At 53.2% G+C, this 15,751-nt stretch overlaps 2 protein-coding genes across 2 annotated transcripts in view; one reads left to right on the plus strand and one right to left on the minus strand.

Annotated features, from left to right (window-relative positions):
- The first annotated feature begins 3,642 nt into the window (after positions 1-3,642).
- CLDN5 (claudin 5) lies at positions 3,643-4,975 on the plus strand. The gene has a single exon (XM_036276910.1). The coding sequence runs from the start codon at positions 3,798-3,800 to the stop codon at positions 4,452-4,454; it is 657 nt and encodes a 218-aa protein (XP_036132803.1). The 5' UTR covers positions 3,643-3,797; the 3' UTR covers positions 4,455-4,975.
- Positions 4,976-7,497: 2,522 nt separating this feature from the next.
- Positions 7,498-15,751, minus strand: part of CDC45 (cell division cycle 45) — a 36,384-nt gene continuing 28,130 nt past the window's right edge. The window contains exons 18-19 of the mRNA XM_036277266.1: positions 9,361-9,427; positions 7,498-7,630 (exon numbers count right to left, since the gene is read on the minus strand). Coding sequence (XP_036133159.1) covers positions 9,363-9,427 — 65 coding nt within the window. The 3' untranslated portion in view covers positions 7,498-7,630; positions 9,361-9,362. The remainder of the gene's footprint in view (positions 7,631-9,360; positions 9,428-15,751) is intronic.

The following is a 15,751-nucleotide window of genomic DNA, read 5'->3' on the forward strand; positions in this document are numbered from 1 at the left end:
ATAGCATCCCGTCCCACTTTGCAGCCTCCCCCATGGAGGACTTCGTAACCAATGGTAAAACTCAGGCAAGGAGAGGCCAACTCACTAGCTGAATTATGAACTCACTGGCTGTTTGCCAAAAGGTGTTCTGTGCAAGAGTGCTGGTGATACCCCTCCCACACAGAGTGCCTGAGGTCTGCAAGGCAGGGCCGGGTGACACCCGGAACCAGAGCTGCCTTGTAAAGCACTGTCTTGTTCCAAGAAACATCTGCTGCATTGGAGGAAAACGTCCTTAACTATTTCAAAACCACAAGACAGAAGACATGTTTTTCCCTTCCCCTGAAATAAAATTCCCTAACTAGGAGCTTCCCAAATGCCAACCCTAAGGATTCTGGAGTCTAAATTTAGATTGTCCTTGGAAGGTCACCGGATAACCCTGGCTTGGGGTCAGTCAGCAGCTGCTTAAGATAATTTTGCTTTTCTGCTGACTCGGGCCTTTCTTTCACACAATTAATGAGATCCTGCTACACTTCCTATGGGAAAGAGAACAATGGCTATAGATGAGCAGGTGGCCTTGGTTGGTGTGAGCCCCTTGCCACAGATCAGGGATTGATGACCCTGCCCTGGCCCAGAACCCCTCTGAACTCAGGCCCTTGCCCACCCATGTGGCCCCAGCCAGCCGGCCTCCTTCTGCTCCTTGGGGCTCCACCCCTTCCTACCTCTGGGCTCTTGCTTGAACTTCTTCCCTGGATTCTGGCTGAGCTGTCAGCTCCTCAGAGAGACCATCACTCTGTCCCATCCTGCTGCCTCTTTCCCCAGGCCACAGACACACCTGAAAGGGCCTTATCCAGTTACTGGTTGACGGTGGGAGCTCCCTGGGTTGTGCTCCAGTAGATAATGTGCTCAGCATACAATAAGTGGTCAGGAGATCCTCCTGAGTGGTAGGAAGCGTGGGCTGTCTTCATGCCTCCCCATCCCACCCCTGGTATGGGCTGGGCCTCTCTGTGGTGGCTCTGGTTTCACTGTGGGCCAGGGCCACAACCAATACAGTGGTGTTGAGGTAGAAATCAGATTGTGATAGATGGAACCTGATACCCTCAAGATACTGTTGTCCCCAAGATACTATGGGGCTGTCCCAAAGAATCATGGGATTGCTGGGGGCACCATGGGGTTCCAGGCTGGAGGTGGGCCCCAGGATGGGCCCCAAAGTGGTAGAGAGAGGGAGGCAAGTGGGCAGGTGAAGGGGGAGAGCCTCATGCAGCTGTACCCCAAGCTGGCTAGAGGGGCAGCAGGCAGGCCCCTGCCTGGTACAGATGCATGAAGATGGCCACTTGGTTGAAATTCATTCCTGGATACTAGTAGGAAAAACCGACAAGAGGATGGACAGTTCCAGCTTGGGCCTCTGCGAGCAAGGCTAGGAGACCAGACAGAAAGGCCTCTGAGAGGAAGTGGCCTTGGCAACACAATGTAGAAGATGAGCAGGCTCCAAGCCAAGAGACAAGCACTGACGGCAGAAGAGGCTGTGGGTGAAAGACAGACCAGCCTGAGGGCCCAGAGGGAGGCAAGTCTGGGTGGAGCATGGAGTGTGTGCTGCTGGACTGACCAGGCCCAATGTAGCCAGGTACACGTCATCCTAGGCCATTCCCACTAGTCAGCACTTTGTCCATGGGCAGTGAAAACTATGGAGGGTTTTAGGCAGAATGTGAGCCAGGGGAGGGGCCTGATGGGATAGCCCAGCTGCCCTGAGAAGAATAGTCAGTGGATAAAGGTGGGGTCCAGGCAGTCCGAGGCCAGGGAGGTTATCCTTGGAAGAAGGCAGTGTGGAATGTGGTTGGGGACCCTGGACAAGGTCCCTGGACTTGGCCTGGGGGAAGCAGGATTGAGAGGGTGGGGTAGGAAGTAAGTATAGCTGGGCCCCTGGAGTGGATGAGAGAGGGGATGTCCAGGAGGATCTGCAGGGTGGAGGGGGAATGGCCCACGGTTTGCAGCAGGAGGGTGACAGTCAGTGTGATGTGGTAGCTGGGAGGAAGCAGTGGTTCTTGGTACAGGGAGGTGAGGTGGGGGTAAGGAAGGAGGTAAAACTTCCCTCCACCTCCCACCCCTGCCCACAGGGCCCAGCGAATTGCCTCATCTCCCCATGCTGGAGGAACAAGGTACTGGCCTTATCTCAGAGCCACCTGAGGAAAGAAAAGGAACCAGGGCCCAGGAGTGACAGCTTTGTCAAAGCTCCCAGGTTGTGGCTGGCCTCCACACCAGGTCTTCTCCGTGGGGCCCTGTCTAGCAGAGCCAAGCACCACAGACCATTAAAGCACAGGGGTGCCAGGGGCCCCAGGCCAGGACAGAGTGGACTTTACTGGAGACAAAGGGCTGACAGGGAGTGGGGAGTGTGAGGGGGCTGCCAGAAAGGGGCTGGTGCCCCCATGGGGTTGTGCACTGCAGGGCCTGGTGCCCCACCTGAGCCTCAGGGGGGCCCTAGTGTTCATCCTGGTGAGCCTTTCGAGAAAGTGCTGGGCCATTGTGCAGAAGAATGCCCGGAAATCCCGCACCTCCCTCCTCTAACGAGGATGGAGGCTCTTCCTCCCGGCCAGGAAACTCCAAGTTGGCTTCCGGAGGGCAGTCTGGGGGTTGGGTGCCAGTGTTACCGCTGGTGGGAGGGCAGAGCACAGCCCCTCTGTGCCTTTATGTCTCTCCTGACTGAGGGCCAGAGTAGGCCTTGGAGCCTGGACCACCGGCAGCTCCTGGCAGTACAACTCTGTATGCTGGGTCATTGGGGAACACTGGGGACTTCCTGAAGTGGTGTCGCCTTAGCCGGGCCTCCCAAGATGGGGGACGGGCAGCATTTCAGGAAGAGCAACGGTCCATGCGAAGTCTCTGCGACAGGGGCAGAGTAGGGGGTCTCCCGAGAGACCATGCCTGTGCCTCCTGCTTCGTTCTGGGGCCTGGAGGCAGTGATAGCGTGGGCAGTGATCGCGTGGGCAGTGGCACTGGCCAGGTCCTTGGAAGAGGCAGGAGGCCAGCCGGACTCACACAATCCGACCTGGCCTCTCAGCCCGTGGGAAAGAGCGTCAAAGCACCGCACAGTAAGGATGTGGTGAAGGGGTCTGGGTTGGGTTTAGACTCCAGGGCGAGCTTCCTGGAGGAATATGCCGAGCTGTGCTTGGCTAACCCAGAAGAGGCCATGAAAGTCCCCTATGCAGACCTCTGCGCGGTGGTGATGGGGGGACTCCTTCAGACTTTGACCAGGAAAGAGTGGAGCTGGCCTGGGAGTAGGGACCTTCAGGCTTGTTCCAGGAAGTGGCGGGGAAGTTGGGAATCACGTAGCTCCTGAAATAGCGAGGCAGGGACCTGCAACGAGGTGGCCAGAGGAGCGAGCGCGCGCACGCGCAGCTGCCCCAGGCCAACCTGAAATGTGCTCGGTCTCAACTAGACAACAGCGGTGGGGTTTGGGGGTGGCGACCCCACGGGGACCAGTTCGGACGCTCTCCGTTATCCCCACGCGCAGTTATTTTTCTACCTGCTGGTGGGGGGCGTCATGATTGGCTGAGGGCCGATGGCTCGCACACGAATTGGCTGCGCCGGCCGGGAGGCCGGGCCCGAGTCCGCCCCCCGAACCTTCAAATGGGATGGATCCCGGGACATCCTGGCAGACGCGAAGTTGTGCTGCAGGCTGGTGGAGCGAGCCGACAGAGGGCAGTGAGCCAGCCGCAGAGGCGCAAACGTAGCAGGGTCCACGCAGGGCGCCGACCTGCTCGGCCAAGGCACCGCCGCGCCCCCCGCGGAGGTCCCGGGGCTGTCGGGCGCGCGTCTCACCTCCAACCATGGGGTCGGCGGCGCTGGAGATCCTCGGCCTGGTGCTGTGCCTGATAGGCTGGGTGGGCCTGATCCTGGCGTGCGGGCTGCCCATGTGGCAGGTGACCGCTTTCCTGGACCACAACATCGTGACGGCGCAGACCACCTGGAAGGGGCTGTGGATGTCGTGCGTGGTGCAGAGCACGGGGCACATGCAATGCAAGGTGTATGACTCCGTGCTGGCGCTGAGCACCGAGGTGCAGGCGGCGCGGGCGCTCACCGTGGGCGCTGCACTGCTGGCACTTGTGGCGCTCTGCCTGGCCCTGGCGGGCGCGCAGTGCACCACCTGCGTGGCCCCGGGTCCCATCAAGGCACGGGTGGCTCTCACGGGCGGCGCGCTCTATGCATTCTGCGGGCTGCTGGCGCTCGTGCCGCTCTGCTGGTTCGCCAACATCGTGGTCCGCGAATTCTACGATCCGACTGTGCCGGTGTCGAACAAGTACGAACTGGGCGCGGCGCTGTACATTGGCTGGGCAGCCTCGGCGCTGCTCATGTGCGGCGGTGGCCTCATGTGCTGCGGCGCCTGGGTCTACGCCGGCCGCCCGGACCTCAGCTTCCCGGTCAAGTACTCCGCGCCGCGGAGGCCCGCGGCCGGCGGCGACTACGACAAGAAAAACTACGTCTGAGGGCGTCAGACACGGAAGGGCCCCTCGAGCCAGCCGCGCTCACTAGCCGAAGGACTGGCTGGGGAGCTCCGCAGTCCGTCCACTTTGACCGCCACTCGCTGGGCCCTGGGCGGTGCCCTGCCCTGAACAGGCAGCACGCACTCGGGAGGACTTGCTCGGTTTCTTTTTCTGAAGTGCAGGGCGCGGGTTCCTAGGCCATGTGGGCACTGGACTAACGATGCCACTTCTCTCCCCGTCCCTTGTGGTCTTGGAGGCTACTGTACTTTCCAGTGGCTTCTGCTGATTCCAGAGGGGCAGACTGAGGATCCGGGGCCCCTGGCCTGGCTGCATGAAGGATGTGTGTACAGCTGGCCTTTACCCCATCAGCAGGGCCTGAGCCCAGGGGGATCAAGAGACTTGGTCTGGACCTCCTTCCCTCAACCCAGCAACTCCCCAAGCGCAAGAGATCGGGTGTGGGGCTGGGGCCCAGCCCTCCTTTGAAGTTTGGAGGAGGGTAAGAATTTGTTTAGTAAATGGTTTGAATACCCTCCCACCTGTGTTCTGTTGTCTGTCCAGTCACCACCTATGCCCAGCAGCCCCCATTCATCCACCCACCCAAGGACTCCTCCCTGAGGCTCCTGTGGGGACCTCCCACAGCTGGCTCTGGAGTCCATAAGATCCCACCCACAGCCCTTTCTTGGCTCTTTGCCACCCGACCACCTTCCTACTGGGTAGGAAACAGCCACAGCTCATAACCCAGGAAGCCTCTGGAGTCATGGGGCCTGGGAAAGAGAGGGTGGAGACGCCAGCAGAGGATGTAAGTTGGACCCCCCCCCCCCAAACCCAACACACACACAAAAGCCAGTGAATGGTAGGCTTGGGATGGAGGAAGTACTGAGGGTGGGCTGCCAGGCTGCAGGTTTTGCTTAGAAGAGGCTGGGCTCCACAGGGTGGGTGTTTTCCACCTGCCCTCTCAGGGTTTGCCTATCTCTGGGTCACATTAAATGGTCTCAGACATCTGTACCACACCACTGGGCCCTTCCTGCTAACAGCGCAGTGGGAACAGGGGGAATCCAGGATGTGTGTTGGGCTCCAGCAGAGGTAGCTACAGGTCGACAAGCACGTTTCCATGGGGCGGAGGACCCATGGCCAGCTGCCTGGAGAACCCAGGTTCAGCTCCAACCGCTCTGTCCTGGCTCTTCTGCCAGTCTTCTGTTTGGCAGTGCTCAATCTGATGACCATCCCAGACTTGTGCCAACCACTGGCACCTGCTGGGAACACCCTGTATGATCCTGTAGGTGGGACCCCTGGGAGCCATGCTGGTACTGGTTAGGCACCTGGGGATGGGGGTGGGTCCCAGGACAGCAGAGCGAACCAGAGCTGTTACAGCAACCAAGAACGTATTGCTTTCAGCCTTCTTCTAGGCACTTGAAATTAATGCATTTTTACCTTCTGCCAAAGGCTAGGACAGAAGAGAGCAGTGGATGGAAGCAAGGGAGGTGTTCTCAGCCTGGCCAGCAGGAAGGCTTGGCATCTTCCCCCAACCCTGGCCTCAGGGACCCTGTCCAGAAATGCCTGGGTCATGTCCAGCGACAAGGAGTCTCCCGGGCTTGGTCAGGGGGGGAGGGAGCAAGAGTGACCACAGCATAGCCAGTGAGTGGAATTTCCAGGGAGGCTGAAACATCTGGTGGCCTGAGCTCCCAACAATGGGACAAGTTGCAGCTGGATGGGTCCCACAATACAAAGGACCTCAGCAGCACTCCCATGGCACCCCCACCTGGCCTGTGCAGCAAGGACCAAAAACAGCTCCTGAGTGAGGGAGTCTGTCACCTTGTTCCTTGCACTGTTGCTACTGGGCCAGCTAATGCTGGCTACCAGGTATTTGGGCAGAAGCAGTCTAAATCCCACACAAGCCCATAGCTCTCCAACTTTTTCAGGCCCCAGGCCATGAGCTAGGGTTCTGAAGGCAGCTGCACAGACCCAACTTTTGCAAACAGCCAGGGTGGGCAGCTTGAGGGTGAGCCCTGGAGAGCCAGGCTGCTGCCACCTGACCCATGCCAAGAGCAGGGGCAGACTCCTCTGCCCAAGGTCAGGAGAGAGAAGCTGGCCACCACTGCAGCCAATCTCACTGGGCCCATTATTCCTTTCCCAAGGACTGCCTTGTGAACTAGCCACACCCACCCACATCCTCAGTTTCAGGTCACCCTTTCTAGGCTTTCCCCTCCAATTTACAGCCTGCTCAAATCACTCTGCCTCCACCTGCCCCAGGCCCCAGGCACTGCATCCAGGTGGCCATGTCCCTCCAGCCTGCTTGCTTCCCTGGCACCCAAGCTCCAGGTGGTAGCCACAGACAAGCACAGCCACTTGTATGAATAGCTCTCTCCTCCCCTGAAACAGGTGAGGTACCCAAAAGAACTCCCAAAGAGCAGGAATAGATGGGAGCAGAGAGCATCCTTGCCTCCAGATCATGCTCCAGGGACACCTGGGAGAGTGGGACCAGCTGATCCCATGGCTCCCTGAGGACTCTTGCTGTTCTGAAGACAGGAGGTAACCGAGGTCTTGTCCAGCTCAGGTATTCTGTGACAAAGGTTTGAATGAAGCTGAACTTGGGGGTATCGTGTCTATTGAGAGCCCCTCAGCCAGCCCCATCCTTCCTGGCTTGGGGCCTCACTGTGTGCCTGTGGAGCTGGTGGTGCATGGACAGATAGGTGCTGAAGGGTAAGATGACAGTCCTTGGGGGGGGGCAGAGTTGATCCTGGAAGTGGGGCATGGTTAAGAGGGTGAACTTGGGATGCTGCCAAGGCCAAGAAGAAGTGGTGGGAGGGTGGACAGAGCCAGGTTCTGGCTGGCATCACTGAGCAGTGATCAGTGCAGGTGCTGTGTAGACGCCCAGGTGCTCAGGGGCCCAGCCCCTCCCACTGCCATCCCAATTCCCACCTGTGCTGATTTCCTGCTGGGTCTGAGGCGTCCAGGGCACAGGATCAAGGCTCCTATGAACCCACAGAAGCCCCAGGGCACAACTAAATGCTTATCCTGTGACTGGAGCAAAGGTTGGAGTACCAAACCTAAAATAAGCATTTTATTCCATTAAAAATCACTGTCCCTGCATTTAAAACTATGTCCATAACTTACGATCTAAATAAAAGCCTTATTAATATAAATAAGGAGAAGGAGGTCATGTCTGAAGATATCCAACTCTGAAAAAGAAAAAGAAATAAATTTCAAACAATTCTTACTTCTCCCCCAAAGTAAACACATTGCCTGGGCCTTTCCTCTGACATGCCAGGCTGCTACTTCAAGTAGCCACCACTCACAGGGTGAGGACCACCTCAGAACTACCAAGGTGCCTGACCCTGTCATCCTCACTGTAGCCCCCTGGTCCAGGTCCAGGTTGTTATCTGCTTGAGAACCCCTGAAGGCCTTATGGAACCCCAGCACCTTCTTACCTTGCAGACCCTACCTAGTGGCTTGTTCACAGCCTCAGTCCCTTGGTGACCCTCTCCTTACTTGGAGCATCTCCTTGCCACCCCCAGCACACTGCTCCTCACCCTTTCTGGCTGACCCACCCTGTACCCCATCCTGGTGGCAGGACACACAGCTGCACTGGCATCATCACTGAGCAGATGACAGGGGAAAGGCTGCCTCAAATGTCAGCCTCACTGCCCAAGAGCCCCACTTGTATCCTCTGAATGGGTAATAAATTCACACCTCCACCCCCACCCTAAGGCCCTGCACTGAGGCTCAGCACTTGTCTGAGGGGTAGCAGCCCCATTTCAGGTGAGAAAACAGGTAAGGTACCCAACAGACCATGCTAAAAACCCTAAGGATCTGATCCCAGAACCCCTCCCCAAAACGGAATCTGTATACTCCAGCCCAACCCGAGAGACGGACTGTGGGGTCCCTTAGGCTCCCTATGCCATTCTCCTTTTTTAGAAGAGTGGAAGGAGGGGAGAGAGAGAAAGAGAAACATTTCACATCAATTGGTTGCCTCCCACACAACACTGACTGGGGCTGGGGATCGAACCTGCAACCCGGGTACGTGCCCTTGACTGGGAATCAAACCCATGACCCTTCGGTCTGCAGGCCAAACCAGCCAGGGCTCCCGATGCCATTCTCTGAAGAGCCCACTGGGCCCCAGCAGGGAAAGGGCATCTGCTCTCAGTTTCCAGCTTATCATGGACAGAACAGGAGGACCCTGGGCCAGCATGAGGGCATCCCCTACATCAGAGCCTTGGCAGGCCTATCCGCCACAGCAGCAGCCCCAGCCCAGGCTCAGAGAGATGCAGGACTGGATGTGGGCATCCACTGTGTGGGGGGCCCTATGCTGAGAAGTGGTCACAAGACACACAGGAGCCCCCTGACCTGGTCAGCGGTGGCCCGTTTCCCCAGGAGCCTGTCAGTTACAGCCACTTGCTGGTGCAGGCCCGCCTAGAGCGGACATTTTATAACTCCCAGCTGAATGGCTGACAAAAGCTTTACTTTCTCAAAAGTCAAGCACACAAGAGCCTGAATAGAGGTCCTTCTAGGCTCCAGCCCAGGGCCTGAAGCCAGGCTGGAGGGGTAACGAAGTTCCAGGTGGCCCCCTAGGGGCACCCTCATTCCCCGCAGTGCCAGGCCAGGGTGTTCCTGGCTGTTGCCCAGCCCACAGTGTGGTTGAGAAGAGGGCAAATGCTGGCTGTTTCTGAAGGGGTCTCAGGAACTTAATGCAATTAGCTCCCCAAAACACCCCATTGTGGGCACTGCCGCCAGCACAGAGACAGACATTCTTGGGAGAAATGTGTTGGCCCCAAATCTCAGGAGCCCTGCTATGGTGTGAAACCCAAGTGGAAGCCTAGCCTGAGGAGGCAAGAGCAGAGAAACCACAGCAGGAATCAGGAGGGGCCGTTAGCAGCACTGGCTTTGTGGCAGGGAAAGCCCCCACACTCACCCTCAGGACAGGAGGGAAACGAGCGCGTCCAAAAACTTGCTTCGATCCTCCGCTTTCAGTTCAATTACTGCAGTAATGAAAGAAAAACATCTTGTGAGAAGGGAGGAGTAGGGACGGGAGGGAGAAATGAGAAAAACAAGTCAGAGCACATTAACTTCCTCTTCCCAACCATCCAGGGCTGGAACCCTCCAGCACATTCCAAAATGGACTTGGCTCCTTGTAGGCCTGGGATATTCTGGACTAAGAGGTTATAATTTTCCACCACTGTATTTAATCCTCAGAAACTTCCAGCCGCCCTGTTCGCGAGGCTGGAGTTGTGGTCTGTGGGGAGGACCCTCCAGGCAGCCAGGGGATTAGCATTGATAGGAAACGGGACACGAGGGATGTGATGACTTAGAACACCATAGTCCTGGGCAGAAATAGGCCTTCCCACCCTGCTGGACATAAACTGCTGCCCCACAGTGGGATGTGGGAGGCCCTGAGGTCAGCCTTCCATCCTGCTCTGGCCAGTCCCTCAGCTTTAGTGTCCTCTTCTGTAGAAAAGGGACACAATGTGAATTGCCTTCATTTCTGGGGGACCATCAGGCTCAGATAAACACATGGGCCCTCATCAGAAGGCAAACCGGGCTGGCCTGACCCTGCAAGCCATCTGAGCTGTGGGTCACAGCTCCAGGGGCCTCAGGCCCAGCTTACCCAGGCGTACTGGTCATGGCTCCCTCAGCCTCCCGCCCATGATCTCCACCCAGAGGGGAAGCCAAGGAGCTCCAGGCCCACAAACCCTCCCCGAATGGAGCCAGGAGACATCTGCAGGCCAGCCAGCACCAACCTCTCCCACTTAACCGACATGAGCAGCCATCAGGGGGCTGCTGATAAGGGTGAAGCCACCCAACAGGGCCGCAGCCTAACTGGGCCCAGTGTGCAGACACTGAAGCCAGAGAGATAAAGATTGGGTCTCATCAGGTGGTGATGTAAGAAAATATCAGTTCTGAGAGAAGGGTGCTGTGGGCTGAAGTATATCCTCCTAGAATTCGTATGTTGAAGGCCTAACCCCCCAGCACCTGAGAACGTGACTATAGTTGAAGATGGAGCTTTTAAAAAGATGAGTAGAGCCCTGGCCGGTTTGGCTCAGCGGTTAGAGCATCGGCCTGCGGTCTGGAGAGACCCGGGTTCGGTTCCCGCTAAGGGCACGTACTTCGGTTGCAGTTTGTCCCCGGCCCTGGTTGGTTGTGCGGAGGCAGCCACTCGATGTGTCCCTTCACATCAATGTTTCTCTCTTTCTGTCTCTTCCTCTCTCTCCCTCCCACTCTATCTGTACAAAAAATGGAAAAATGTCCTCGGGTGAGGATAAAAAAAAAAAAAAAAGATGAGTAGGTTAAACGAGGCAGTTATAGAGGGCCCTAATCCAATCTGACTGGTGTCCCCATAAGAGAATTGGACACAGACACAGAGTAACAACCATGTGAGGACACAGGGAGATGACTATAAGCCCAGGAGAGAAGCCCAGAAGAAAATGACCCTTGATCTTGGACTTCTAGCCTCCAGAATAGTGAGAAATAAATTTCTGTTGTTTAAACCCACTACTAGTCTGTGGTACTTTATTATAGCAGCCTGAATAGACTAATACAAGGATGAAGTGTCAACACATCTGTTTTAAAATCTGTCAGCAAGAATAAAAAATATGGCCCTGGCTGGTTTGGCTCAGCAGCTAGTGCGCTGGCCTGCAGTCTGGAGAGACCCGGGTTCGGTTCCAGCTAAGGGCACGTGCCTCGGTTGCAGTTTGTCCCCGGCCCTGGTTGGGTCATGCGGGTGGCAACCACTCGATGTGTCCCTTTCATGTCGATGTTTCTCTCTCTCTCTCCCTCCCACTCTCTCTGAACAAAATATCGAAAAATGTCCTCGGGTGAGGATTAAAAAAAAAGAATAAAAAATATGGTCAAATGTAACCATGTTCCATGCTGGTGTCTAGAGAAGTTGTGGGGTAGTACAGGGGCCTCTGGCTGGCCTACAGGAGCTATTCCCCTAAAGCCACTTTGTCAGGGCTCTTCCATTCTCTGGGCTCATGAAGCACACAGGTGGGGCCAGTGCCTGAGCTATCACGAAACCATATGGCAGCCTCAGATGGCATGCCTCACAACACAGACAAAAGCTGCTGGCCTGCACAAGAGTGGAGGTGGTGCCCTTGAGCCTCCAGGCTGGCTGTTTCTTTTTCTTGACATACAATGTTAGTTTCAGGTATACAATCCAATGATTAGATATTTACATAAACTTATGAAATGATCTCCCCAATAAATCTAGTACCCATCTGGCACCATATGAAGTTATTGCAGTATTACTGTAAGTTTTATGCCATACTGTACATCCTTGTGACTATTTTATTTTTTTGTTTATTTATTTTTTATCCTCATCTGAGGACATTTTTCCATTTTTTGTTCAGATAGAGCAGGAAGGAGAGGGAGGAAGAGAGAGAGAGAGAGAAACATCGATGTGAAAGGGTCACATCGAGTGGCTGCCACCCGCATGACCCAACCAGGGCCAGGGACAAACTGCAACCAAGGTACGTGCCCTTAGCAGGAACCGAACCTGGGCCTCTCTGGTCTGCGGGCCAGCACTCCAACCGCTAAGCCAAACTGGCCAGGGCAATCCTCGTGACTATCTTATAACAACCAATTTTGAATTCTTTTTTTGGTTAATCCTCACGCAAGGATATTTTTTTCCATTGATTTTTAGAGTGGAAGAGAGGAAAGAAGAGGGAGAGAAGACATCAATGTGAGAGGGACACATCAACTGGCTGCCTCCCACACAAGCCCTGACTGGGGCTATGCATGGAATCTGCAACCCAGGTACATGCCCTTGACTGGAAATCAAACCTGCAACCCTTCAGTGCGTGGGCTGATGCTCTAACCACTGAACCACACCGGCCAGGGCCCTTCACCTTTTTCACCTAGCCCTCAAATCCCTCAACACTTAAAATGTTCTCTATATGGTTCATTCTGGGTTTTGGCACAAAAAAAAAGCAGGTTTGGCTCAGCAGTTACAGCGTCTGCAAGGGTTCGTTGGCAAGGCCGTGTACCTGGGTTGTGGATTTGATCTCCGGCCTGGTCAGGGTCATGCGGGAGGCAACCAATCAATGTGTCTCTCTCACATTGATGTTTCTCCCTCCCTTCCACTCTATCCAAAAATCAGTGGGAAAATATCCTCAGGTGAGGATTAACAAAAATAAATTTTAAAAAATAAAATGTTTTCTGTATCTATGTGTCTGTTTCTGTTGTCTATTTTGTTCTTTAGATTTTGCATATATGTGAAATCATATGGTATTTGTCTTTCTTAGTCTGATTTGTCTTACTCAGTACAATACCATCTAAGTCCATCTATGTTGTCAGAAATGGCAAGATTTCTTTCTTTTTTATGGTCATATAATATTCTATTGTATATATGTACCAAATCAACTTTATCCATTCATCTACTGATGAACATTTGGGTTGTTTCTATATGTTAGCTATTGTAAATAATGCTGCAATGAACCTATGGGTGCATATGTCTTTTCAAATTAGTGTTTTGGGTTTCTTCAGATAAATACCCAGAAGTGAAATTGCTGGGTCCTTTTTATATCGACCAGTTGCCTCCCACACAACTTCGACCAGGGCCAGGAATGAACTGCAATCGAGGTATGTGCCCTTGACCAGAATTGAACCTGTGACTCTTTGGTCTGAGGGCCAACACTCTAACCGCTGAGCCAAACCAGCCAGGGCCCTTCTACTGCTTAAACACCCTTTAACTTTTCTTATAATACTGGTTTGGTGGTGATGGACTGGTTTAGCTTTTTCTTGTGAAGCTCTTTCTCTCTCCTTTGACTAATGATATCTTTGCTGTGTAATCTTGGTTGTAACTGCTTTAGCTTTTTCTTGTTCAAAGCTCTTTATCTCTCCTTTGACTCTAATGACAGCTTTGCTGGGTAATCTTGGTTGTAGATCCTTACTTTTCATCACTTTGAATATCTCGTGCCACTCGCTTCCGGCGTGCAAGTTTCCATTGAGAAATCAGCTGACAGTTTTATGGGAGCTCCCTTGTAGGAAACTAACCACTTTTCTTTCTGCTTTGATTCTTTGTCTTTAACCTTTGCCATTTTAATTATGATATGTCTTGGTGTGGGTCTCCAAGTTTATCTTGTTTGGGACTCTCTGTACTTCCTGAATTTATGTCTATTTCCTTCACCAAGCTTGGGGAAATTTTGTCATTTTTACAGAGTGAGGGAAAAAAACATTGATTTGTTGTCCCACTTGTTTTTTGTTTTGATATGTTCAAACACATCAGATATTTTCTTTTCTTTTTCTTTTTTTGGTTAATCTTCACCTGAGGATATTTTTCCATTGATTTTTAGATAGAGTGGAAGAGAAAGAGGGAGAGAAAAACATCGATGTGAGAGACACATTGATTGGTTGCCTCCCGCACAATCCCGATCAGGGCCAGGCATGTGCCTTTGGGAATCAAACACTTGCCCTTTCGGTCCTAAGGCCAACACTCTAACCATTGAGCAAAACCAGCCAGGGCTGTTGTTCCACTTATTTATGTATTCGTTGATTGGTTCTTGTACATGCCCTCACCAGGGATCAAATCCTCTACTTCATCTAGTCTACAGTTGATTCCTACTAGTACATTCTTCATTTCAGTTACTGTATTCTTAATTTCAGATTGATCCTTTTTTTATGTATTCTACCTCCATTTTTATGTTTTCTATCTTTGTTGAAGTTCTCACTTAGTTGATCTATTCTTCCCCTAAGTTCACTGAGCATCCTTATAACCAGTGTTTTGAACTCTGCATCTGATATATTGTCTCCCTTTTGTTTAGTTATTTTTCTGGATACTTGTCCTGTTCTTTCATTTTGGTCATATTTCTTTGTCTCCTCATTTTGGCTGTCTCCTTGCGTTCATTGCTGCAACTACAGCAGATCTGCTGTGCAGGGGCCTACCCCACAGAGCAGGACTCGTTTCAGTGGAGCTCTGGTGCTCGCAGTCTGCCCTTCAGTGTGTTGCTCATGGAGGTGGTTGGGTGATACTCTGGTGTGGTGTAAAGCTGTCCATTGGGTGCACTGGCTCTGGGGTCTCCTGGGAGGTGTAGGCCAAAGTCAGCTGCTGCCTGTACCCTGCCTGAGACTACCTAATATGAGCTACAATGTGATCCACGGTTGGTTGCCACTTGTGCTGGACTTGGAGCTGCTGTAGCAAGAGGTACAGGACATGCCAAGACCAAATGCTGCTCGTTTGGGGTTTGACCTTTGAGAGATTTTAGGAAAGTCTACAGCACAAGCCAAGACAGGTCGAAACTCTCTGGAAGTGACTTGGGTGGGCCTGCAAGTTGGGTGGGGCAGGGTCTCAGGGAATCACCAGGGCAGGATGAAAGGTGTTAACTAGGTTGATGGAGATTCAGAAATGGCACCTGCCTGAGCCTGAAGTAGGACTCAGAAAAAGAACAATGACTTCTGCCAGCACTTCTGTCTGGGAGAAAGCTGACCCTCCAAACCTGAAACCTGACTATTCAGATTCTCTCTGTATGTCCCTGGTGCATTTTGAGCTGCTGCCCCAGCACTGGAGCTCAGAGTGATTTGAGTCCAAGTAAGTCCATACTCGGCACCTCTTTAAGAACATCTGGGGCCTTAGCCAGTGTGGTTCAGTTAATTGGAGCATCCTCCCATACACTGAAAGGTTGAGGGTTCAATTCCCAGTCAGGGCACATACCCAGGTTACAGGTTTGATCCCCAGTTGGGATGCGTACAGTAGCCAACTTATCAACATTTCTCTCTCATACATCAATGTTCTCTTTCTCTCTCCCTCGCCCTTCCTCTAAGATCAATAAAAACATATCTTCATGTAAGGATTATAAAAAAAAAAAGAACACCCGAGACTCCAGCAGCCTCCTTCTTACTTGGCCATAATATCCACTGGTTTTTCCAGCCAGAAGTTATGAAGACTTCTCTTCCCAGCACTGGAAACCTGGGCTGGAACTCCTCGCTCCTCAGGAGCTTCCACAGCCAAGATATTCCTGAATTTTCATTGCCACAGGTAGGTCTGTAGGACCAGCCCATTCCGTGTCTCCACCCATTCTACCAGTCTCCATGTGGCTTCTTCTTCATATCCTTAGTTATAGGACTTCTGTTCAGCTAGACTTCAGGTGGTTCTCAATCAATGATGGTTTTTCTGTAGGTTAGTTGCAACTTTGATGTGGTCATGGGAGGCTGTGAGTACAGTATTTACCTACTTTGCCATTTTAATCAGAAGCCCTGAGAACTTAGGCTCTGCTGCTTCTACAACCCATTGAAGGGACAGGTGACTCTGATGGGTGAAGCTGGGCCCTGGAGGCTCTGGTGGCCAGTCCTCCAGACCTGTTGGTGAAGTG

This window comes from Molossus molossus, unplaced genomic scaffold (assembly GCF_014108415.1).
Source record: "Molossus molossus isolate mMolMol1 unplaced genomic scaffold, mMolMol1.p scaffold_m16_p_22, whole genome shotgun sequence".
Classification (NCBI taxonomy): domain Eukaryota; kingdom Metazoa; phylum Chordata; class Mammalia; order Chiroptera; family Molossidae; genus Molossus; species Molossus molossus.